The sequence below is a fragment of the Phacochoerus africanus genome, chromosome 3, assembly GCF_016906955.1.
Source record: "Phacochoerus africanus isolate WHEZ1 chromosome 3, ROS_Pafr_v1, whole genome shotgun sequence".
NCBI lineage: Eukaryota > Metazoa > Chordata > Mammalia > Artiodactyla > Suidae > Phacochoerus > Phacochoerus africanus.
Genome location: NC_062546.1, coordinates 83520022 through 83546369, shown reverse-complemented (window position 1 = coordinate 83546369; position 26348 = coordinate 83520022). Strand labels below are relative to the sequence as shown.

At 39.5% G+C, this 26348-nt stretch overlaps 1 protein-coding gene across 5 annotated transcripts in view; it reads right to left on the bottom strand.

The window, feature by feature from the left end:
* Positions 1-26348, bottom strand: part of NCKAP5 (NCK associated protein 5) — a 1086741-nt gene that overhangs the window by 349855 nt on the left and 710538 nt on the right. For all 5 annotated transcript variants that reach the window (XM_047772074.1, XM_047772077.1, XM_047772075.1 and 2 more), the window contains one exon: positions 9000-9087. In XM_047772074.1, coding sequence (XP_047628030.1) covers positions 9000-9087 — 88 coding nt within the window. The remainder of the gene's footprint in view (positions 1-8999; positions 9088-26348) is intronic.

The following is a 26348-nucleotide window of genomic DNA, read 5'->3' as shown; positions in this document are numbered from 1 at the left end:
GAAATGAGTAATGTGTGTGAAAGAATCCACACAGATGTGATAAAAAGCTGGAAAGTATGCACTGGACTGAGAATTGGGCTCTGAACATTAACTCCATTTTCTCAACTTTGCAAAACAGGGAAGCAGGGATGGCGAATTGGATGGGTTTTGAAGTATCTCACTGGTTCCCAAGATATCTGTGGACCAGAGGAATCAAAAGACCCAGAAAACTCAGAAATGACAAAATCAGATTGTATAAGGGCATGTAAAAAAAAAATTTTTTTTTTTCTTTTTAGGCCTGCACCTATGGCATATGGAAGTTCCCAGGTTAGTGGCTGAATCAGAACTACAGCTGCCAGCCTACACCACAGCCACAACCACTAGGGATCCAAGCCATGTCTGCAACCTACACCACAGCTCACTGCAATGCCAGATCCTTTATCCACTGAGAGAGGCCAGGAATCAAACAACATCCTCATGGATACTAATCGGGATCATTACCGCTGAGCCACAATGGGAACTCCAAGGTGTGTGAATTTAAATTAAAAAAATTTAATTCACACTTTAATTGTACTAGGAATATTATTACTTTAAAAAGCTTTCTTAAGGCATTCCCTCGTAGTCTAGTGGTTAAGGACTTGGTGCTTTCAATGCTTTATCTGGAGCTTGATCCCTGGTCTAGGAACTAAGATCTCACATCAAGTTGCTGCACACCATGGCCACACACACACAAGCTTTCTTAGAAAAGTATCTTTTGTAATTGATTAATTAATATAACTTTCCAATCTAACTTTTCTTTCTAGTGCATTTAATTTATTAAAATTTATATAAAGTGGTACAATGAAGTCATTACAGGGAAAGAAGGTGAGGTTTAAATTAAAAAAAAAAAAAAAAAACGATTCCCTATAGGAATTATAATTTATGAAATAAAGTAACATCTCTGCCTGGCAGGACCCGGGCCTCAGTGAGCAAGGCCCCAGCCTATGTCACAGGTTTTCCATGTACATATTAGGACCTGGATATATATTTGATGATGGACAGATTTTAGGGTGACTAGAAAGGTTCCCTTTCCCTCAGCATCACCCGCTTATCATATCTGAGAATGCTGTTAAGAAACTACTTAAAGAAAGTGTCATTTTTGGAGTTCTTGTTGTGGTTCAGTAGGTTAAGAACCCAACTAGTAGCAATGAAGATGCAGGTTCAATCCCTGGCCTCGTTCAGTGGGTTAAAGGATCCACTGTTGCCTCAAGCTGCTGTGTATTGCAAATGTGGCTTGGATCTTGAGTTTTTGTGGCTGTGGTATAGGCCAGCAGCCGAAGCTCCAGTTTGACCCCTTACCTGCAAGCTTCCATATGCTGCAGGTGCAGCCCTAAAATTACAAAAAAAGAAAAAGAAAAAAAGAAAGAAAAAAAAAGGAAAAGAAAGAAGAAAAAGAAAGAAAATGTCATGCTGATTTTCAATTAGAAAGGAAGTAGCTTGGGTAACAGACCACATCACTTTAAACGCAGGCTAAGGGATCAATAATGGAGCTTAGACCATCACTAGAAGAGATGGAGCTGGGCTCAGAAACCACACAGCCTAGGGTTGTCCACACAGGCGGGCAAAACAAAGGGGTGGAAAGAGCCATATGCAGATACCCTTGCAACATTGCTGAGCGCTATATCAACATCTCTGTGCCTCTCCCGGGACAAAGAGGTGCTCCACCTCCTAAAAAACTTCTGCACTCCGTCTTGGTAGTGACCTACTCTGCTGGCCAAAAGTGTGCCAAATCACTTGAGGGACCCAACGCTGGTGATGTGTGACTGTGGGAAAGCTGTTTAACCTCTTGGTGCCTCAGTTTCCTCTTTTGTAAAATGGAGACCTTCAAGTGGTTCTTGTGAAAATTCAATGATGGGAATGTTAACGTACACAGTAGCCACTCAGCACGTGTTATGAGCAGGGAGTCACAGGGCTATAGGCTGACGTGTTCCAAGCTGCACTCAGTGCAGACCAGACTTCATGGGATTGCAAAGAGGCATCAAAATCCCAGAGTTCTACAAGCAAAAAGAAAACCTCAAAATCATCTTACTGTGCTGAGGGTTGTTGCCCAGAGTCTAGCACACATTTTGTTTAATATACATATAAAAGTAAGCCACTAAGACTGAGAAACTGCTCAGAAAAACTTGAATTTTCATGCTTTTTTGAAACATATGGCCACCTGTACCCATTAGTGTATATACTGAGTTATCTTAATTTGCAGTAGCAGGGTTATGACTGCTGCCTTTAGACCAAATTGAGGCTCTCCAGGCAGTTTGCCAAAGTTTCCACCACTCCCTACTGCCCTTGGCATTTACCCAGTTGTGGGTTGCTATTGCATGTTTTTATGTTTTTCATTTTTCTTTCAGCCACACCCACTGCATGCAGAAATTCCTGGGCTAGGGATGGAACCTGCACCACAGCAGTGACCTAAGCCACAGCAGTGACAGTGCCAGATCCTTAACCTATTGTGCCACCCCCTTCTCCATAATTTTTAAAAGCAAGGCTTTTGCCTTTTAGTAAGAGACAGACATAAAAAAACCAAACAGGAGTTCCCGTTGTGGAGCAGTGGTTAACAAATCCGACTAGGAACCATGAGGTTGTGGGTTCGGTCCCTGGCTTTCCTCAGTGGGTTAAGGATCTGGCGTTGCCACGAGCTGTGGTGTAGGGTACAGATGTGGCTCGGATCCCATGTTGCTGTGGCTCTGGTGTAGGCTGGCAGCTACAGCTCCGATTAGACACCTAGCCTGAGAAACTCCATATGCCATGGGAGCGGCCCAAGAAATGGCAAAAAGACAAAAACAAAAACAAAAAAAACAAAAAAAACCCCCCAAAAACAAAAAAAACAAGCAAACACATCTCTCTGTACCTATTTCCTTAACAAAAGTGGAACAATAAAATGTAAACCCTCAGAGATCATGTGACTATTATCATACCTGGCCCACCTTAACCACTGTCATTTTTGGCAACTGTATTTGTGTTGTGATCCCTGATCTAGTCTAAAACTTCTTTCATAAAAATGAAAAATGAGGGACCCAGAGAGATTAACTGAGTGTCTGAGATCAAGTCTTGTTAATGGCAGAAGCCATGCCCACCTGCAAGTCTTTTTTTCCCCCTCATTAGTGCTTCCACTTCTTGGTCCACTTTTTTCTTCCTAAATAAATGAGCTAATGTGGGTTCAATCCATGTTCCATGTGAAAAAGCAGAAACCAGGGGAATTCTACCAGCTACAACAAAGCAGCACAGAAGGTAGTTATAACACAAAAGGACTGGAAAAGAACATCTACTGCTTTACCATTCTGTGCATCTCAGTCAGGTTGCCTGCAATGAAATATTTTGATGGATGAAGCTGAAGGAGTGAGGTCCTCTCAACTAGCTGCTCCGTTTCATTGATGCTTCATTGCCCCATTCATATTGAATCACTAATATTTTTTCTAACGTGTTTCCTAACTACTTAACTAAATGAAACAGTGACCTAAGTGACAAGAATCTATCATACGACACAGAAGAAACCCCCAAATGTCTAGAAAGAAGGAGCTGGAGAAAGAAACAGGGCAGAAGGGAAACAGAAGATGTTTCTCGTTATTCAGCCTCCTCCACAGACAATCTTTTGTGGTCTTTTATTTCCTCTTAATGAAATGAGTCTGTCCTAGGCAGTAGGTATGTCACTTCCCCTCAGGATAATGATAATATTTCTCTTACTCACGGGCTTGTCTCTTCCACAGAAGAAATGGCAGGCACAAACGTTACATGGCTTATCAATTGACTTCAGTTTCCTTTCCCTTATTTTTTGTATTTTGACACAAGGACTCTGTGAACTGGGTAGTTTAGACTATGTCTGCTCCCTACCTTGCCATCAGATGATCCCACTGATAACTGTTTAGTTTTATTCTATGTATTTCACTTAGAAAAGTCTATGATTTATTTCTAGTTCTACCACCTGGCATTTGCCAGAGTTGAATCAGGCTTCTTGGAGACTTACCCTTAAAACACATGGGATCACATCTACTTTGGAGGCTGCTGGAATGAACAAATGAGATAGATTTGTGTAAGCACTTCGGAGACTATAAAGCACCCAATGTATGTGTCCTGACATCCAGATGTTGTATTAAAATACTAGGGTTTTTGAGATGTTTGAGAAAAGCCAGCTCTGGGACACACGGTTCTTCTTCTTCTTCTTCTTTTTTTTTTTTTTTTTTTTTTTTTTTTTTTTTTACTGTTTAGGGCCACACCTATGGTATATGGAATTTCCCAGGCTAGGGATGGAATCAGAGCTTCAGTTGCCAGCCCACAGCCACAGCCACAGCAATGCAGGATCTGAGCTGCATCTGTAACCTATGCCGCAGCTCATGGCAACATTGGGTCCTTAACCCACTAAGCGAGGCCAGGGATTGAACCTGCATCACAGTCACATTCCTTACTGCTGAGCCACCACAGAAACTCCTGGGACACATGACTCTTGAGTCCATTTAGAGAGACAACAGAGACTGAAAACAAATCCTAGGCAAGAGGAAGGGTCTCCAAGGAGATCAGTGCAGCAGGTTTGGTGCCAAATTCCTTTGTGTTCCCAGAACGCATGCAGGCTGCAACTTGGGGTCTGATCACATTGTTGCATATATTCAATTATCTGCCCTCCCTCTCCACATTTCAGCATCCTGTAAACCGAACTTTCCAGGCAAAGACCTTTTTGTATCTCTAGCACTTAGCTTGGTGTCTGCTAGGTACTGCCAGCCTACTAGGTTAATGTGTGACTATGTGAGATCAACGGAAAAATGGTCCTTTGCCTAGATATACACATCCTAATCCCGAAAGCTGTGAATATGTTTCCTTACCTTCTACGGCAATGGAGACTTTGCAGATGTGGTTAAATACCTTGAGATGGGGAAATTATCCTAGATTATGGGGATGGGTCCAATGTGACCACAGGGTCCTTACAAGAAGGAGAGATGGAGAAAGGTTAAACTCAGAAAAAGGAGAAATGATAATGGAGCCAGAATTCACAATGATGTATTTTGAAAATGGAGGAAAGGGTCAAAAGCCAAAGAATGCTAGAATCTGGAAAAGGCAAGGAAATCATTCTGTCCTGAAGGCTCCAGAAAGAATGTAGCCCTGCCAGCACTGTGATTTTAGACTTCTGATCTTGGAGTTATAAGAAAATGAATTTGTGTAGTTTTGAGCCATGAAGTTTGTTACAGCAGCAATAGGAAACTAATATGGGAAAATAATCTGAAAAAGAATGAATGTCTGTATATGTATAACTGAATCACTGTGCGGTGCATCAGAAATTATCACAACATTGTAAATCAAATATACCTCAATGAAACGTTAAAAAAGGAAAAAAATAAAAAGAGTCAAGACTGTGCACAGTGACAAAGCTGGTGAACTATAAACCACTGAAAACCACAGAGCAGGTCTGCCTCAGCTATTGAAACACCCACTGACCTTTGAACAGGGCCAGATGGGATTTTGCCAGCTCCATATTATACAAGTAAGCAATTTTGAGAAGTCTTCAGGAACATGCCCCTTGAACAAACCACAACCATGCTTTAACCATGCAAAGCAATGAGCCTGGGCCTGGAACCTAGAAGGCTATTTCTCTGCTGTTATTGTATTAACTCAGTGATAAAAGCCTCAGAACAAATACTTCTACCATAGAAAATGAAACCCACTCCAGCCTTCCCGTGGGCCTAAGCTTTGCATGGGCCTCTGGCTCCTGTCAGAGAAATCTTATAGTTGGAAAATCTGAGTCAGGTGTGCTAATAACCCTCCATATTATGAAGCAATACATTTCCCAGCTCTTACCTGAAACAGAATTTGGCTTTAGGGAGGTGTTAACTATGCACTCCACTGGTTTCACCTCATACATCTTGCACACCTATTTTGCTACTATTCACTATGTTTAGAACACTAGTTTGCATAAGGCAACAGGGGCCTCCCTGGCATTCAGTGCCACCTTTCTCTCTGTTTACATGTCTTGAATCCCCAGAGGATGAAGTTATGCTTACTCAACACTCAGTAAATATCTGTTGAACGTATAAATGACCTTTGTGGGTCATGTAACCCATATCCCTCTCCCATTTTTCAGATAATGAGCCTGAGGAAAATTAGACCTATAGCTGAAAAATCCCTTCCAGGTAGCATTCATTCACATTAGTAACTATCTCCTTCCTGGAGAGAAGAACTGCTTTCCCAAATCTGATAGACTGGGTTATTAATAGGAAATAATTTTAAAACACATTTTTTAAAAGTCTATCTGTTTTTCCATGGAACTTCTGGTTTTAAAAAACAAATTCTGATGATAAGTATCTACACTGCAGATTTAGCTAATAAGGGGTGAAGGGATTAGCAAAGAATGAAGAAATTAAAATAATAACTTGGATGAAACAGAGTCACAATGAGGAGATAAAAAAAAAAGGATGATGGAATACTACTCAGCCATAAAAAAGAACAAAATAATGACATTTGCAGCAACATGCATGAATCTAAAGATTCTCATACTAAGTAAAGTCATAAAGAGAAAGACAAATACACAAGATATTACTTATATGTGGAATCTAAAATATGTAACAAATGAACCTATCTACAAAACAAAAAGAGGCTCACTGACATAGAGAATTGACATGGTTGTCAAGGGAGAGAGGGAGGGAGTGGGATGGATGGGGAGTTTGGGGTTAGTATATGCAAACTATTACATTTAGAATAGATTAGCATTGAGGTTTTACTGTATAGCAGAGGGAGCTGTATCTAATCTCTTGGGACAGAACATGATGGAAGATAATATGAGAAAAAGAATACATGTGTGTGTGACTGGGTCACTTTGCTGTACAGCAGAAATTGACACAACATTGTAAATCAACTAAAATTTATTTATTTTTTTAAAAAAGCACAGGAGTAGTGCTGAATTATTTAATTCTAATTGAAGCCTGGTGCTACCTGTGATGTAGAATAGAGGACTTACATTTCAGGTTCATAGCACTCTTAGGCTAAACAGAACCACCTAACATAAAGTCAAGTCCAAATTTTTACTTATACCTCAATTTTCTGCCCAAGCAGATATAACATCTAGGAAAGATTCAGAGCTAGAAGACATAAATCCTTATCCTAACTGTAGGTGACCCCCATCAGGACTAGGCATGCATTCCCCATATGAAGAACACCTCCTCAAGAAGAACCTAAACCTTTTCCCCAGAAATGGATTTTAGTGGTTTTTCTACTGTCTTTATGGAGTGAGCTTGAATCTTCTCTGAGTGAGCTGGCATCAACTCCTTGTATGGTTTTCACTGGAGATGGAGAACAGCGGTCCCCATCGTCATACTGTAGCCCTGCAAATGTCTCATGAGCCAACAACTTAGGACACAGACTTTTTAAGGCTAACTCTGACTGGATTTCTTAACTTTATATGATACTGTGACTTTTATTATCAGATGCCTCTCAGTCTCTGTCATCACAAGTTGGGTTGCAGAGCACAGAAGCCGTGAATTCAAAGAAGCTAGTGTAAAATTACCTTTACCAGCCAAGTTCCAATGCTTACCTCCCCAAACCCACTCACTTTCCAGCTAGAAAAATTCTAGGGCTGCCCAGGGATCACCCTAAACTTTGGCCCATTTCCTTGCCTTCTTTAGCTTTTTTAAGCTCTCCATGCATAGTTGTGTAATAGCTATTGATTGGATGTCTATTTGTCACTTGAAGTGCTTTTCTTTTTTTTTATAATTATTTTTATTTTTTCCATTTTAGCTGGTTTACAGTGTTCTGTCAATTTTCTACTGTACAGCAAGGTGATCCAGTTACACATACATGTATGCATTCTTTTTCCTTATATTATCATGCTCCATCATATGTGACTAGACATAGTTCCCAGTGCTATACAGCAGGATGTCATTACTTATCCATTCCAAAGGCAATTGTTTGCATCTATTAACCCAAATTCCCAGTGCATTCCACTCTCTCCCACTCCCCCTTGGCAACCACAAGTCTATTCTCCATGTCCATGATTTTTTTCTGTGTAAAGGTTCATTTGCGCCATGTATTAGATTCCAGATATAAGTGATATTATATGAAAGTCCTCCATTGACCTAGATGGAGGGAGGGAGAGACAAGATGGTGGAGTTGAAGGACTTAAGCTCACCTTCTCTCATGAAAACAGCAAAATTACTATTACCTGCTGGAAACAAACTGGAAACTTGATTAAGTTGCAGGGCTCCTTCTGCTGATGGAGCTTCTCATCTGTGTGGCCAACCCTGGTCACCCTCAGATTTGCTGCTCTGCTTCCAGGCCTGGCCACCTTGTTAGTGTTGAAGCACCCACCGTGGGCTAAGGGCTACCAGAAGGTGACCCCTTATTGCTGCATCGACCAGTGACTCACTTTGGACCTCTGCAGACTCCACATCACCTGAGGCACAAAGGCCATACCCACAAGCAGAGCCCACAGGTATAACTTCCAGCTAGCTCTTCCTGTCTCCTCTCTCTTCCCACCAGCCTTATCTCGCCAGGCCGTGATTCAGTCCCTATGAGCTTCTTACTCTCCATAGCCTGTTGTGCACATTCACACCCCTGCCCCTTTACCTAAACTCTCCCTCTGCCTGGAATGATCTTTCTCTTGTTTTCTACCCCTCAGGCACTTTATATGTCAGTCCTTTGGGAAATATCCCTTACCTTCCAGGGCAGGATGAGTCACTTCCTCCCCTGTGTTCCTGGAGAAGGCTGTAGAGAACTCTCTTAGAGTTCTGACCTCAGAGTGCTGCAATTCCTCCATAGGTCTCTCTGCATCACTATAACCTTATTTTTGGTACAACCAAAATCTCCGCTTCCTTTTACAAAATTCGAGAAATGAATGAGTTAAATAAACGTAGAGAGGATTTCTCAAACAGAGGTGACTGGATGGCTCTTGGAACTGGGATATAGATCATGCTTGTTTATTTATTTCTGGGTTGGGGAGGACAGAGCTAGAGAAATTCAAGCAAAATAAGCTGGCCAATACCCAGCCAAGAGCAAGAAACATGGTGTACCTGATAGACCATTATATTAACAGTTTCTTCTTTTTTCTGTTCTGGAGATCCTTGACTCTGCAATAGATTTCGTACTGTTTCTTCCATCCTGAAAAACAAAATAAATAAATAAATAAATAAATAAATAAATAAATAAATAAATAAATAAATAAATAAATTCGTTAAGGAATGTTTCCAATTCACACAGGTCTGTTCCAATGTGTAGAAATCAGTTTTTAGTATCTTATTCCCTAAGCTTAAACCTGGAAATCTCTTTTAAAACTCTTCTCTCTCCTTCATTCCCTATTTTAAGCCTCTATCATGAAGTGCTTTACAATCATTCTGCAGAATGTCTCTGGGAGCTTTCTCATCACCATTCAGGTCTCTATCTTTGGTCTCTCACCTCTGAACTCCTAAAAATATGTCCCAACAGCTCTCTTCAACTTTCTTTTTTCTCCATATATAATGTTTTTTATTTTTTTTCCATTATAGCTGGTTTAGTGTTCTGTCAATTTTCTACTGAACAGAAAGGTGACCCAGTTACACATACATGTATTTGTTCTTTTTTCATAAGTGACTAGATATGGTTCCCAGTGCTACACAGCAGGGTGTCATTGCTTGTCCATTCCAAAGGCAATAGTCTGTATCTATTAGCCCCAAGTTCCCAATCCATCCCACTCCCTCCCCGAGCCTCCCACTTAGCAACCACAAGTCTATCCTCCAAATCCATGATCTTCTTTTCCGAAGAAAGGTTCATTTGTGCCATATATTAGATTCCAGATAAAAGTGATATCACATGGTATTTGTCTTTCTCTTTCTGACTTATTTCACTCATTATGAGAGTCTCTAGTTCCATCCATGCTGCTGCAAATGGCATTATTTTGTTCTTTTTTATGGTTGAATAGTATTCCATTGTGTATATATATATACACACACACATCACATCTTAATCCAATCATCTGTCAATGGACATTTGGGTTTTTTCCATGTCTTGGCTATTGTGAATAGTGCTGCAATGAACATGCGGGTGCATGTGTCTTTTCCAAGGAAAGTTTTGTCTGGATATATGCCCAAGAGTGAGATTGCTGGGTCATATAGTAGTTCTATATACAGTTTTCTAAGGTACTGCTATACTGTTTAATTTGATACAAGGTCATCCCAGTAATCTTCCTTAAATACCACTTTGATTTTTTAAAAATCAACTTTCAAAGTTGACAAATCCTACATGAATGCATTTTCACCATTAATTAATATATTGGTAGTCTTCCCATGATGGCCTTTCTATGCCAACACATAAAGATCTACTTTATGCTTTTCAACTGTTTCCAAATATTCCATGATGTGAATGCACCATCAATCATTTAATCATTCTCCTGCTAGTTGAATTTAAATTATTTCCAAAAGTTTGCTATGCCAATTAGCAAATACCTTTACAAATATATCTTAGGGCACATTTACGAGGATTTCTGTGGCTCATATTATGACATACACAGTATGCCATAATCCTATTTTAAATACCCACTTCAAATTCTATTCCCTCCCTTCATGGACCAAAAGTAATGAGTAAAACATATACATCCATTTCCATTTCCAGACACTCTCTCATGCTGTTCCTACTTCTTGGAATGCCAACACTCCTTCATCTTTTCATCTTTCAAAATCCACTTCAAGTTTAACTTCCTAAGAGACTTCATTATTGGTCTCCTACTTCTTTGAATTCTTATAGCCCTAAACTTTAGATCATTCATTCTATCACTTAAAAACTCTCCACTTTAATGCTCAAAGATTTCACGCATACATGCTTTATCTTCTGAAGTAACTTACAATATTTGGTATAGAACCATGTCATATATTTCTTATGTGCTTCCTTCAATTATGGATAAAATAGGGGCTCTACTAACATTATAAAATGAATCTCTTGTTAATTCATTTAAAAATATTAAGTGCTTGCTCTGTAACAGGCATTGACTGTGTATATTCAGACTGTGTTCAAATGGCCTTGTCCTTGGGACTCATCCATGAGGATTCATGGACCAGAACTCTCAAAGCTTGTTGCTTGAACTAAACACACTGAACACAGTGCTCTTGTGCCCAGAACCTGAGTCACTTGTTTCCTCAAGTCCCAACCTGAAGTATTTTAGTGACTCAGTATGATCCTAGTTTGAGTCGTGGAGGGAAGTAGGCTAACCCAGCATCTCTCACTCACTACGGCTGGCTTTAAGAAACCTATGAATTACTGGAAGTGGCATGACCCTTCCAGGAACCAATGTAGTGTGGTTCAGAATGCCAACCTCTCATATGCTGTTATCGCTACTTAGCAGCAGAGTGAAGTGAATGGAGATGAACTGGGCCAATCCAAATCTGGACTATAACTGGGGAAATGCTGCCTTCTCAGGGATCCATTCAGGATTTCAAGAAGATGATGGATACTAATTAGGAGTTCAGGGAGAATGATTTGTGACAACACATTTATGCAAGCCACCTCTTCATCCACCCAGCCAGGAAGGCAAAATCTGTTCCCTATATTTTCACATATTATGGTACTAATGCTAATAAAATTAAATAGCACTTTTAACTTGTCAAAGGACTCTCTCATAGATTAATCATTATAATGCACTTTTAAAATATCATTATATCTCTATGGTAGATGAGAAAGCTGAAGACCAGAGAGGTTAAATGGCTTACTTACAGAATCATGTCTAGTTGGATAGGGAGTTAGGGTAAAACCATTTTTTTATGACTGACTATAAAAACAACATCCTTACTCCAGTAGGCCTTATTTACATTCAAGGACTTTTTTTTTTTTTTTTTTTTTAAGGGCCACACCTGCGGCATGTGGAGGTTCCCAAGCTCTCAGGGTTGAATCAGAGCTGCAGCTGCCAGCTTATGCCACAGCCACAGCAATGCAGGATCGGAGCCTTGCCTATGACCTAGACCACAGCTCATGGCAACGCCAGATCCTTAACCCACTGAGTGGGGCCAGGGATCGAACCCACATCCTCATGGATACTAGTCAGGTTCGTAACACACTGAGACACAATAGGTATGCCTCAAGGACATGATTTTAAATGAAGAAGAATCTTAACTCCTAATTAGGAGTTTTCTTTGTGAATACCTATTGAGGATTAAACCCAAGAAAGCAACAATATTATTTTTGACTTGGGAGAGCTTAAGATCTCATAGAAGAGACCCATAAGTTTATGTGAAAAGAATAGGTGTGAAGAAGACACACATTCTGAAGTAATAAGTGATGGAAGACAATTTCTAATCCTTTATTTCATTTTATAGAAACAGAGACAACCTCCTCAATGGTAGTTGGTTTTCCATGATATTTGCTAACCCATCATAAATAAGAAAACTAATGATAATGATAATAATTTGCCCAAGATCAGCAGGGACTACCTCTTGTTTTCTCAGTCTTAGCCTACTTTCTTCCTAGCTTAGTACAGAGACTGAAAGTCTTTCTTCAATCCTTATTTTTTTTTCATTTATAAACCTGACTTAATTATGGCCCAATAGTTAGAACTCAGTTAAAATAAAATCTTGTCTTTGCCATCAGTAAATTAAAATACAATTCTGTCTCTGTGCATATCTTGCTGAATTATCTCATCTACATAATTAAAAGTTCTATGCATAAGTTGTTGGATCAAAAAGAAAAACATCTATTCACATTTCCCCTATTCTTCTTGGCTTTAGAGTTGAAAAAAGAATGACAGAAAAAAAGGGGGGAGGACAAGAAGTTTTTAAAACAGAATCTGAAGCTGCCTAGAGCCACAGAAATACTGTGAGCACTTTTCTGGCACAATTTCATGATTAATTAAAACCAATTACATTTCCAAGCTACAACTTGGAACAGTGCTGTAGGGACCCAGCCCAAGTCTTGGTAAAAAAAATTAAGTTGTTTCGTCTCTTCATAACCTCTATGAATCTGGTCACAGAGAAAATATTTTGAACCTGACAGGAATATATCATTATTTATTCCCTAATGATATCTTTTTTTAAAAAAAAATCTCATTTAGCAAACTTCTCTACCTATTTTCCTGAAAATCAAAGACTGTGACGCATCATCCATTGTACTTTAATACCCAATGACATTTTCCTTCTTTTTATTATTTTGATACCTAACATGTGAGGGATTGCATTACCAGCCTGCACAGAACAATTCCACCATCTGTTTCCCAAATGTGACTAAAAATAAGCCAATTCCTTTCTCTAGGTCAGGCCTGGGCAGAGTTTCTTTGTTTTTAAGTTTCTGATTGGTGCAATTTATTGCTAAATAGAGACTTTTTTTTTTTTGTCTTTTTGCCATTTCTTGGGCCACTCCCATGGCATATGGGAGGTTCCCAAGCTAGGGGTCTAATCGGAGCTGTAGCCACCAGCCTATGCCAGAGCCACAGCAATGCCAGATCCGATCCGCGTCTGCGACCTACACCACAGCTCACGGCAACACGGGATCCCTTAACCCACTGCACAAGGGCAGGGATCGAACCCGCAACCTCATGGTTCCTAGTGGGATTCATTAACCACTGCGCCACGACGGGAACTCCCTAAATAGCGACTTTAATCAACGTCTTCTAGTTTTTTTTGTCTGACCTAAGATTAAATCCTTTCTTCCTCTAAACACTGGTCAAGTAGCTGTCATAACTAAAAATTTATATAAAACTATACTTAGGCTAAAGTTATACCTAGTGAAATGTAACAAATTCTAATGTATGTTAAGTGAACTATTTTTATTTTTTATTTATTTTTTTTTACTTTTATTTATTTTTTCAGCAAACTATCGCTCTTGGAATGGGTTTACAATGGTGAACTATTTTTAAAAAGTTAAATCCTTAACAAGTCAGAAAAAATAAACCAAATTCATAGGCCAAACAGGATATTTCAGGAAACCTAGATATAAATAGAGGAATTTTATTTAATTAAAAATAGATTACATGTTTTGAGGCACCTATCATTTAATTAATCAATTTCTACTATAGTATTTCCTTCGTGGGAAAGGAAAAAAATAGCTTGGCTTAAAAAGGGCATTAACTTAAGGGTAGAAAAATAGGACATTAAATAAGAACACATAGGAAGACTAACAATTCGGAACCACCTAAGATGTAGATTAGTGAAAGAACATTTCTCCCTGAGCCCAGCTTCCACCTTAATCACAGACATCCTTTTAGAGAGCAGATGACGCAGGTTACTTGTCACTGGAGCTGCACCCACGTCTCACAGGGACAGTCTCCCTGGTCAACAAAGGAAGATTCTTCTGGAAGTGAATGTTCACAGATAATGATTTCCCGAATCCTTTTAAGGCAGGAAACTCCCTGATCATTCAGGGCATGGTGATGTCAGGAGCCTCTTTAGAGTCAGAGAATGTGATCTGGGCCCTGAAGAGCTTGACTCATTCAATAATGAAAGCACTGTTAGAAATCATCATCCCAGGGCCCACTGGGGGCTGTTACTCTCACAGCAGATAAAGGAAAGTGGACTCCTCCACATCCCTTCCTCCCTCCCCAAATCTAGCCCATTCTTGTGCCTAATGACACTCTGGGAACTGATCAGACCATTAGACTCAAGTGTCCTTTTGTGACTCTTATGATCAGATATTCAGTTTACCATGACATTTTTTTTTCCTCTTCTTTTGTGTCAGTTCCTGGGCCAGAGATCTAACCCAGGTCACAGCAGTGACCTGAGCCATGGGAGTGACAATGTCAGATCCTTAACCCACTGAGCCATCAGGGAACTCCTGGCACATCATTTTTGATAGACATAGAACACAATGAATACAAAACAAGAAGCCACTCTCATAGAGTAACTGATGAGGCTCTTTGAATTAGAACGTGAATCAAAACATACTTTTGTTTCAAAGAAATATTTTAATGTGTATTTCCTGATTAGTCACATAAAATAATAATGAAATGAATAGTGCAATCATTCAATATTTCTTCATATATTCTTATGTGAGAGAGTGCAAGGACATAACCCATCCACTTCTGCTAAAATATACAAGCCACATTCTCTTCACCAAAACTGTGCACTTTGTCAAGAGCTGCTACTGTGACTTGCAAATTACTTCTCCCTGTGTTTCACTGTACTTGACTCCCAATCTTTTCATTTTGAGAAAGTGTGTCAGTTTAAGCAAGGGTACTGCCGTGATCAAATTTCATTTTAAAGACAGGAAGAAAGGGACCAGAGGAAGTTCCCTAGTGGAGTGGCAGGTTAACGATCTGGTGTTGTCACTGCAGCAGCTTGAGTCACTGCTGTGGTGTGGGTTCAGTCTCTCTGGCCTGGAAACTTCCATGTGCCACAGATGTGGCCAAAAAAGAAAAAAAAATAGGGACTTGGGTTCAAATAGAAAGAAAGTCAAGGGGCTTGAGTCACAGCAGCACCCCTCCTTTACTTGGAGCCTCCTCCCTATGAAACCACGGCACATGACCCCGTATGGAGAACAGTGCTCATCCTGCAAGATCAATGGCCATAATGAAAAAAAAAAAAAAAGAAAACTGCTTCCAAGAAAGTCTTTCACTGGAAGCCTATTAGCAGGGTTAAAAAGTTTAAGCACAGTACCACTGGGATAATCAGAAAAAAACAGAATTCATTTACTTTGTATATAACCAAATGTCTTTTTCTTGAGCTCCCACATGCTGACTGGCACTAACTTTTGTCCCAAATCTTAGTTTAAATCCTAGACTTTGCTTGACATGATGGATTTTTAAATTTTTTAATCCATTTGAAAACAAGTGTCTATCAACAAGAAAACACATAAACTGTGTAAGAGGCATACCTTGGAGATATTGTGGGTTCTGTTCCAGACAATTTCAATAAAGTGCATATACAATCAAAGTCACATAAATGGTTTTCTATTGTATATAAAGTTATGTTTCCACTATACTGCAGTCTATTAAATGTATAATAGCATTATGTCTAAAAAATGTATATACCTTAATTAAAAATACTGTATTGCTAGAAAAAAGCTATCATCTGACAATGCAGGGTTGTCACAAAACTTCAATTTGTAAAAAATGGAGTCTCTGGGAAGTACGATAGAGCTGAGTGCAATAAAATGAGGTATGCCTGCCTATTTTCCTACATTGGAATGTTATTTGGCAATCAAAAAGAATAAGCTTGTGCTTGCACCAACATGGAAGAATCTCTAAAACATCTCGCTGAGTGAAAGAAGCCACACACACAAAAGACTAAACACTCCATGATTTCATTTATACGTAATTTGAGTGCAGGAAAGATCAATCTATGATGGAACATTTAAGAACAGCAGTTGCCGGGGAGGGGAGGGATGGGGCAGAACCTGACTGGTAAGGGACACCAGGAACTTCCTGGGATGATGCTAATGGTCCACACCTCCCTAGGGGTTTGGATTACACAGGTGTATGCATTTGTTGGCATGCATCCAAGGCTACCTTCAAGATTTATGTGTTTCATTGCATGCAAATTTTATCTTCAAAGGAAAAACAAAGCTCCGTAAATAAAAATGGAACTTTAAGGAATGATATACATGTTCAAGTATTCATATAATTTGGGATGGAATACATTGATGCCTGACATTTACTCTGAAATGCATCAATGATTAGATTGATAGATGGAGAGATATTGATAGATGGCTGCATCTTTAGTGAAGCAAGTACAGTTAATGTGAGTGGTAGAATCTAGTTGGTGGGTATATAGTTTTCACTGTAAAATTCATTCAATTTTCTGTTATAAATTATTGACAAAGTTTTGTTTGTTTTTAAATTTGGAAAATATAGAAAAGAAGCCACTGCTTTGCTTCCATAGATGTCCCTAGGCAAATACAGGTCTAGTTGGATGGATCATGATCTTTGTAGCGTAAGGAGACATGGGCATGGTGTCATCGAGAGGTAAGTCGTTTTGGCCCTTCTGGCTCTAGGTCTCAATGTCTTGAGGCTGATCCTAGTCTGTGTGTTCTGCTTGATCAGAACGTATGGCATTCAGATGCTGACATTAGCTTGTGCTTGCTACACTGTTCTGAATCTTGGTTGCTGCATCTGAGATAGCTGACATGGCAATTTGTCTCCAGACACTGCTGCAAGAGTGCCCTTGACCTGCCACGGCAGACCAAATGGTTCTCTATGGCAGCTTCTAGACCCCCGGAGTCTAAAGGAAGTCTGGAAAGGTAAACCCGGGCTCTCCTTTATGTTCAATTTTAGTTGACCAAGTGGATGGACTTCTTTCTCTAGGCAGAAGCCTTTGCTTTGGGTTTTTATTTTTTTTGTCTTTTTGCCTTTTTTAGGGCCGCTTCCCTCGGCATATGGAGGTTCCCAGGCTAGGGGTCTAATCAGAGCTGCAGCCGTTGACCTATGGCAGAGTCACAGCAACGTGGGATCCAAGCCATGTCTGCAACCTACACCACAGCTCATGGCAACGCCAGATCCTTAACCCACTGAGCAAGGCCAGGGATTGAACTCACAATCTCATGGTTCCTAGTTGGATTTGTTAACCACTGCGCCACGATGGGAACTCCTGCTTTGGGCTTTCTTTACACTCTGAGCACTTTCCCAGCATAGCCTCAAAGCATCTTTTTATATATATATAATGATATTTATTTTTTTTCCATTATAGCTGGTTTACAGTGTTCTGTCAATTTTCTACTGCACAGCATGATGACCCAGTTACACATACATATATATATTCTTTTTTCTCACATTATCATGCTCCATCACAAGTGACTAGACATAAGTTCCCAGTGCTACACAGCAGATCTCATTGCTAATCCATTCCAAAGGCAATAGTCTGCATCTATTAACCCCAAACTCTCAATCCATCCCACTCCTTTCCCCTTCTTATTAATGATCTCTGAGTTCCTTGAGGTCAGTGACTCTGTCTTGTTTATTTGATCCCTAACAACTAAGCACAGCTAGTGTTATTGAGTAGGTTAGTCAGACAATAAAAGACAAATATCATATGATATCACTTATATGTGGAATCTAAAAAAAGGATCCAAATGAACTTATTTGCAGCACAGAAACAGACTCACAGACTTTGAAAAATGCATGGTATTCGATACATTCTTTTTTGAGTGAATGAATGAATCTAATAGTTTTTTCACTCATTCATCCCCTGTCCTTTTACATTTCCCCACAGACTGACATGTAGATCTAACAGGTCACAGAGAAATGGTAACAAGTAAGAGGTACCAGCAAGAGAAGAGGAGCTAAGTCTTAAGCTGTGACACTCGGGGCTAAGATGCAGGGCTCCTGGTCATTAATAAAACAAAGGAAACATCTCCCAGAAATAACTCCCTGTTCTTTTTGTCACATTGAATATGCATTCCACAGTCCAGTTGCTTCATCTGCAACTAATTTGCTTAGATGGTTAGAGTACTATCCTAATGAGGCCAGGGTTCTAGATTAAATCCCTAGCTTGGACATCCTTTACCATCATCAGCCTCCTGGCCGACTAGAGTCCAATGCTCTACTGCTTGGGGAGAAAGGATGGGAGATTCATCTTAACAAAGAATATATTTTGCATGGCCTCCCATATCGTTGGATGTTAAATTTCTTTTTCCCAATCTACTTCCATTGTTTTCCTCAACAACCCATTTTAATTGCAGTGCAAAGCCTTCCTCAAGTCTGAAGAGCTGACTAGTTTTCAATTTCAAGAGGAAATTGTTCATGTAGAAACTTTGCTGGTTTAGAACTGGGTTCTGCCCAACTGCTCCACTTATTTCCTTGGCAAATGAGCTTCTTCACTTAGAAGCTAGCACATCTAAGCATGTAAGCAGGGACAATCCCCAGGTCAGCTGTGACTCTGATGTTCTTAACCCAGTCTCTGCTTATCCCAGGCATAATAGTTAGGGGTAGTAAATCTACATCGACGATAACTAAAAACTACAGTGAAACTGAAACTCACTCTGGGTAAATATTGGAGGGCTGGGGTTTCTTATTTCTTTCCTAGATGATGTATATTTTTAATTCAGCACAAATTTTGCAAGAATAATACCATTGCTCAGAAACCACAGTGCTCTAATTCACTCATGGGGATGCAACACCATTCATAAACAGATCGAAAGGTGCTAGTCTAATTTGAATTACTACATCATATTCACTCTCAGGCCATCTGTATGTGTGCAGAGAGCAACATAAATTTTCTCCTAGGCAGGTTTGTGCTGATCCTGCAAGGGGAGCTCACTGCATGGAGAGAGGCAGATTTGGAGAGGTCAGGGAAACAGAGAGATGCATTCAGGGTAAAAGTTCCATTTTGTGCATGGAGCTGAAGGAAATCCCCTGAATGTTAACAAGCAAATCTCAAATGTTTGTGCACAATAGTGGCAGAACATAAAACTGCATTTATAGATTTATGTCTTTGTAGAGTTCACAATCATCCAGAGACAGAGAGAGAGAACCCTGTGTGTGCTAGTGAATGCCAGAAAGAAGTATATTTCACTAGCTTTCACTGTCCTGAAAGCAAGATTGACACTGTATCCCCCAAATCCAGAAGAGGTCTACAAAGTGGGTTACTTCCCTCAATGGAGATGGGTCTTTAATTAATGCAACAATTATCAATATGATTATCAAGCTTCATTAATACAAAAAATTAATGGTTAATATAACCCCCCACATACAATCTCAAAAGCTCCTTAGCTTCTCAATCTACCCTTATAATGTATCCTAATAGAACTCTTCAAAAGAGTGGATTTCCACAAATAAATCAAGATTTAGGTTTTTTGAAATAATTTTTTCTTGAGTAATCTGAAGCACATGACTCTGATACCACTCAAAAAGGACTCTGAGTCACCAAGACAACTACTTTTAATATAAATATATTGTTTGGGGGAGAGATCCTGATAGATAGCTCAGTATTCAAAGGTTAAAGAAACTTTGAATATAACAGACAATTCTATTCATAATTGGCCTTCATTGTTTATTCTTTTTGACTGCTGATGATAGGAGTAAAAATAGTTTAAGATGTCATGATAATGCATATTCAATTTTACTTATTCATTTTTTTCCCTTTTAAAAGTTGCACCTGCAGCATATGGAACTTCTCAGGTTAGGGGTTGAATCAGAGCTGCAGCTGAGGCCTACGCCACAGACATGGCAACACCAGACCTGAGCCACATCTGCGGCCTATGCTGCAGCTTGTGGCAACATTGGATCCTTGGCGCTAGCGAGGCCAGGGATCAAACCCACAACCTCACAGAGACAACATGGGGTCCTTAACCCACTGAGCCACAACAGGAACTCCATACATATTCAATTTTATTTTTTTATTTTTATTTTTATTTTTGTCTTTTTTTTGTTGTTGTTGTTGTTGCTATTTCTTGGGCTGTTCCCGCAGCATATGGAGGTTCCCAGGCTAGGGGTTGAATCGGAGCTGTAGCCACTGGCCTACGCCAGAGCCACAGCAACACAGGATCCGAGCCGCGTCTGCAACCTACACCACAGCTCACGGCAACGCCGGATCGTTAACCCACTGAGCAAGGGCAGGGACCGAACCCGCAACCTCATGGTTCCTAGTCGGATTCGTTAACCAGTGCGCCATGACGGGAACTCCCATATTCAATTTTAATTAGAGGCTGTTATGTTTTAGAAAAACAACGTACCTATTTAGAACCTCATTTCCCCCATTTCTTAAAAAGAGAATTTTATCACTTTACCTTGGTAAAGAAAAAAAAAAAAAAAAAGTGGACTGAACTGTCATGATTCCTTTCCTAATTTGTACCATGCTTTTGAAAGTTTAAGTCTAGCAATGTAAGAAAGTTAGGTACTCAAAATGCAGCTCACCATATGCTTCAGGTAAGTTATAATTTTCTCCATAGTGTGTGTGGCTACTCACCAGATGGTTATGAAGCTCTAGAATTCACCAAACAGACCACACTCTGTTCTGTCATGCTTCAAGTCCCTTTTGGGATTCTGACACAGAAAAATATTAAGACTTGAATGAAATGGTTATAATTAATTCTCACTGAGGAGTTCACCTTGATTTTGATTCTCATTTTCCATATCTTAGAGACATCTTTGAGGACCCTGAGAAATGTTTAGTCATTAAAGCTTAGAGAAGTCAAACAAATAGTACACTGAATCTGAATAATGTTCAGTAAGTGAGTCTGTCACTTTTTTTTTTCTTTTGGTGGGAATATTAGAAAAGGCAGTAAAATCTAATTAGTCACATTTCTGATCATATTAAAGTGTTAAATTTTAGGGCAAGAAGGTGCAATATTGACAAAGAAATGTTTTAAGAATGCAGAAATCTGGCCTCTGGAGCCTCATGGATGCTGCCAAGCATTCTTCAATGTGCTTGCTCTATAATTCACGTGCTTATGGCATTTGATCTACAATATTCCAGGCAGGGTGGCTTCTTTTAAGCAAGCAGATAGTACGGCAAACCACAGCACATTCAGAAAAGTGCTATTACCAAATTCTCTCCCAGCCTCGCAACTGTGGCCACAGTATGGTCAATCTATGTACAGGAGTCTCCTGTACGCCCTAAAGTGGCATAATGGTGTAGGTGGGTGTGGGTGGAAACCAGCTGGTCCTACCAGCTATGTAACTTTGGAAAAATCACTAATATTTCCTCAGCCTCAGTTTCCTTATCTGTGAAATGGATAGATCACGCCAGTCCTACTTAACCTGGAGAGATGTTATGAGGATGCCATGAGACAAAATGTGACATGTTATATAAGTTGGTACATGTTTACTTGTTTTTCTTATGGCTTTAATGGTATTTCAAGAATAAAAGCCCTTTGGATTATGGATCTTTTGGGAGTCACATGAAAAGGACAGAAAATAGGTTCCTTAGGGACATCATCCAATCAAGTCATCACTTGAAGGAGCCCCTACCATCTTTGCCTTTTTTCCCATAAGTACAGAAGACCCAGCATCATTCTCTGACTTCAGACAATAACTGATCTGGAAGATAACCTACTCTATTAGTCATGACAGGGAAGGTTATGCTGGAGTAACAAACAACCCCAACATCTCAGTGACTTAAAATATAATTGAATTTCTTGTTAATGCAAGGTCTGGCTACCTTGGTAGCCAGCCATCCTCCATGAGTTCCATGTCCTAGTTTCCTTATGCTATGCCCTGGAATAATTATTAACAGCACTCTTTTCAGCCCACCATTGTCATGGTTGTATGATCAGTATGATCTTTCCGTAAATGGAATAACACAAGTATTCAGGCTGCCTCGCCCTCTCAGCACGAGGCCTTTGGCACTGCTGAGAAAGGTGAAACTGGAGAATGTTGTCAGGGTTTTTATTGTCTCATTCCAGAACTCACTTCAGTTTAAAGGCCATTGGCCAGAACAAGTCACAGGGCTCAACTAAACACTAGGGTAGCTGGTGAATGTAGCCTTCTGAGCATCCGGCAAGGGAACGAGAACTAGATGTTGTTGCTAATACAATGTCTTCATATCTGCATTGTCAGACTTGAAGATGTATGTGGAACTACTTCTTAGTGAGTGTCTGCCTTGCTTGTCTGACAACACAGTCATCTCTAGGGTGACCAAGTAGTGACACTCAAGCCAGGGAAGTGAGTGTTAGTCCTGTTGGTCTTTTCCCAATGGTATTACTTATCTCCATCCACTGGGGAACTGAGCTGTCACTATTGAGACTCTTCTCTCTCCCAACTAGATATTGATTGTCACCCTTCTTTCACTCATTCCAAAGTGATTGCCAGCCTAGGCAATTAGTCCCTCTGAGCTCTGAATTGTCCACAAATGTGTTCCTTCTGATGAGAATCTTCAAACCACCTTCAAAGTCTGCTCTGCTTTGAAGAAGACATATCAGGCTTTCAGCATGACAGTTGATAGACATGTTTTTGATGCAGTCTATTGATGGTAACTATCTATAAACATGGAAAAGGAACCTGCATTTCCACAAAACTTTTATAACCATCCAAGTTGTATTGATGAGGCAAATGTAAGAGGTGGTGTCTTGGCAGTAGCAGCAGCGGGAAACATTTAATGTTCCACTGCTCTTCACCCAATTGTTTAAAATATCATCACAATGCAAGATACAGCAATAACTGGCAGGCTTGATCCTGAGAAACTTTGAAGTGCATAAATGTGTCAAGTTTTAACAGGTAGAAGTAAAAACTGGGAGAGAAGAAGTCAATTTAATACCTACATCTAGGTTAGATTAAAAACAGAAAAGGAAACATCAGAATATTATGCCTTACACTGTGACATCCTGAAAGAGTGTTTTTTTTTCCATCACCCAAATCATCTGGCATTGGATAGAGATGTTTCTGCCAATCATCATAAGAAAAACGAGGTTCCTTCCCTTCTTTCCTTGCCTATCCAAATATCATGCCTCCATCAAGCTCCAACCTAAGTGGCATCTCTAGTTTTCCTGATATCTTGGGCCCATAGGAGTCTCTCCTTAGTCCACTGAAAAGTGTTTTCTCCAGAACACTCTGGAAATCATTTGGGTGGGGGATGTGGAAGGAAGAGTCTCATTAAAATTCAGATTCCCAGGTCCATCTAAGACCCAGTGATCCAGAATCTCTAAGAGTAGGGTCCAGGAATCTATATTTTTTACACGCATGTTCTTGACCACTAACTAACGGGGATCTCTGTTGTATTATGATTTCCTCCTAAAACACTTGTTCACATGTTACCTGGCACTATTAAATAGTATAGAAACACTTTCATGGATAGGTTTCTCAACTATTTGTCAGTTTATTGGTAGCCCCAGTGTATATCCCAGGTCTTTTCTATTATCTGCATCACACAGTGGGGTATCAATTTCTTCTGGGTGGATGAAACATCCCTAAATTGTGGAATTATATACTGATTAACTCCATCTGGGTCATAGTACAGTTGCTGCCAATAAAATAAAATAAAAACATAAAAACAAGAGTGAAAGCATATTTAGATGAATCTGACTTTCATGCCAATGGTGGAAAACTTAAAAACAACTCTTCTGTAATATGAACCACTACTACCCCATTCACTGATTCACTCATTCATTAATTTAATCCTTTGATGATCATCTGTTGAACACCTACTACTTGCTTTGTGCTGTAAGCAGCAACTTGAATAAAGAAAAATGGTTAAGTGTAGGAGACAGGCAGACCAACAATTACCCTGTGTGCAATAAGTGCCAGAAGATGCCATCGAGGTAAAGAAATCTAAGAGGCTAAGAGAGGTTCTTTGGAGGTATTGACATGTACTGAACTTTTGGAAGTGAGTAGAATTCAGCTTGATGTAAAAGGGATTTTCAAATGAACTGACGATCTTGTTTACAAATTTTAAATTGCTAACTATGAGTTTTCTTAATGAGAAATACGCTTTAAGTGTGTGCAAAGTAGTCCGTATGTCTATGGAACATAAGAGCATTCTATTTTAGTACTGTACAGGTGTTGGCATTTTAATCAAATGCAAAGCATTTTATATCATTGTTAGCCAAAGTAGTTAAGGTTCTTCCAACTTAATTGCATATATTTAAAGTTATGTTCACTGTTTCATGCAAGTTTATTAACTACATTTCAAACAATGTTAACTGAGGCATCTGGGTAACTCTCCCACGATTGATACATATTCCTAAATGAAGCACTGGTTTCATTGTGTTCTATGTACATATGTATATATTCCCCACAATGTAGGATGTTTGAGTTGCCTCCAGTATTCAGAGTGTGTCCTTCTTGACCTTAGATGTCTATGAGAAAATAAAAGAATAACAACATCAGAATACCTGTTGCTAAGAAAGAACTAGTCTGATAAAACGAGCACCAGTAACTGCAAAATTCCCCAACCACAAGGTTAACATTATATAAGAGTCCATTGTCTTCAAGTATTTCTTATCACGGAACACAAGCTTTTATATATAGCTCTTACATTGCACATTTCTGCCCAATGAAACGGATGTTGGAAATACAGTGACTTTCAGGGAAAATAGTGCCCATTTATCCTTGAACTGTCAATGCTTCAGAAAAGGAGAAGCAAAGATGCTTGGGGGAAAGGGCAGAGAACCTATGCACTGAAACTAACTTTTAAAAAAGAAATGTTCTTTGATATGTAAAAGCACCAGGGAAAGCAGCACAGTTTTCAGATTTATTATAAAAGAGAAAAATAAAACAGTCACTAAGTATTGATAAACACTGAAAATCTGTCAAGTGCACAGGATTTTTTAAAAGTAAATGATGAGTGATGATATGCTACGTTGATTGAATTGCCAGAAACCATTAGGACAGCATACACAGTTATATACAATATTAACTGCCTTTTATCTTCAAGCTATGCTGTTCAGGGACTTTCAGATCCATGATCTGAAGTCCTTTTCCCTCTCTCCATATAAACATGAGAAACTTTGCAAACTCTGCTTTCTGTTCATTTATGTGGGTTTATTGCAATATTGCAATATTCTACAGAGCTATACTACAAAATGTCCAAAACTAAGTCATAAGCAGCACATTCAACTTTCCAGTCATCCTTGCCTCCCCCAAATGAAAAAGAAAAAAAAACATTTAATCATAAAGTGCAAAAACTGCTCCCAGATTGGAAAGAGGAGGGAAAGGGCCAATTCTGTGGTAACCTATTAGAACATGGGTCCCCTAGGACTTAATTATCTATCTCCTGTTAGGTTATAATAGGGGCTCTAAAATGATACTGCAGTTTTTCTACAGCCAAGAAATAGATTAGTGCAGTTGAGTAAATCAAATGCCAATGGGCTTCTTATGGGTGAGTATGGACAGTAACCACAGCCTGCAACAAAGTGTTGTCATTACCACACAGCAGTAATAAGTGTACAGAAGATGGGATTTATATCCATATTGACTAGTGCTCATTTCCAGATTTTCTATTTGGATGCATTGGACGATTATCACTCTGTGAAATGCTTGCTGTGGTTCTTCTTTGGACACACCACCATACTCTCTGGGGGGGAATTCAACACAGCCATGATCATCTCAATGGCAATGCCACTTAAAAAACACATATAGATAAAGAGATCCCTAAACCCCTTTTCCATGGCTACTACTGGACCCCAGAATTCCATCCTCTCCCATCTCTTCTGGACCTTTGCTCTCATCCTGTTCCTTTGGCAGCAATTCTATCTCCCTCTTCCTGTCTTTCTCCCTCTCTTTCCAGGAACTCTTTTTTTTTTTTTTAATTAAATGTCAAACTATGTATTCCCCTCTTCTCTCCTTTCTTACCACCTATACATTTTTAAATTAAAGCATAGTTAATTTACAATGTTGTGCCAATTTCTGCTGTACAGTGAAGTGACCCAGCCATACATATATATATTCTTTTGCTCATATTATCTCCTATCATATTCTATCACAAGTGATTGGATACAATTCTGTGTGTTATTCAGCAGGACCTCAGTGTCCATCTATTCTAACTGTAATAGTTTGCATCTAATAACCTCAACTCCCCATCCATCCCACTCTCTCCCTCTTT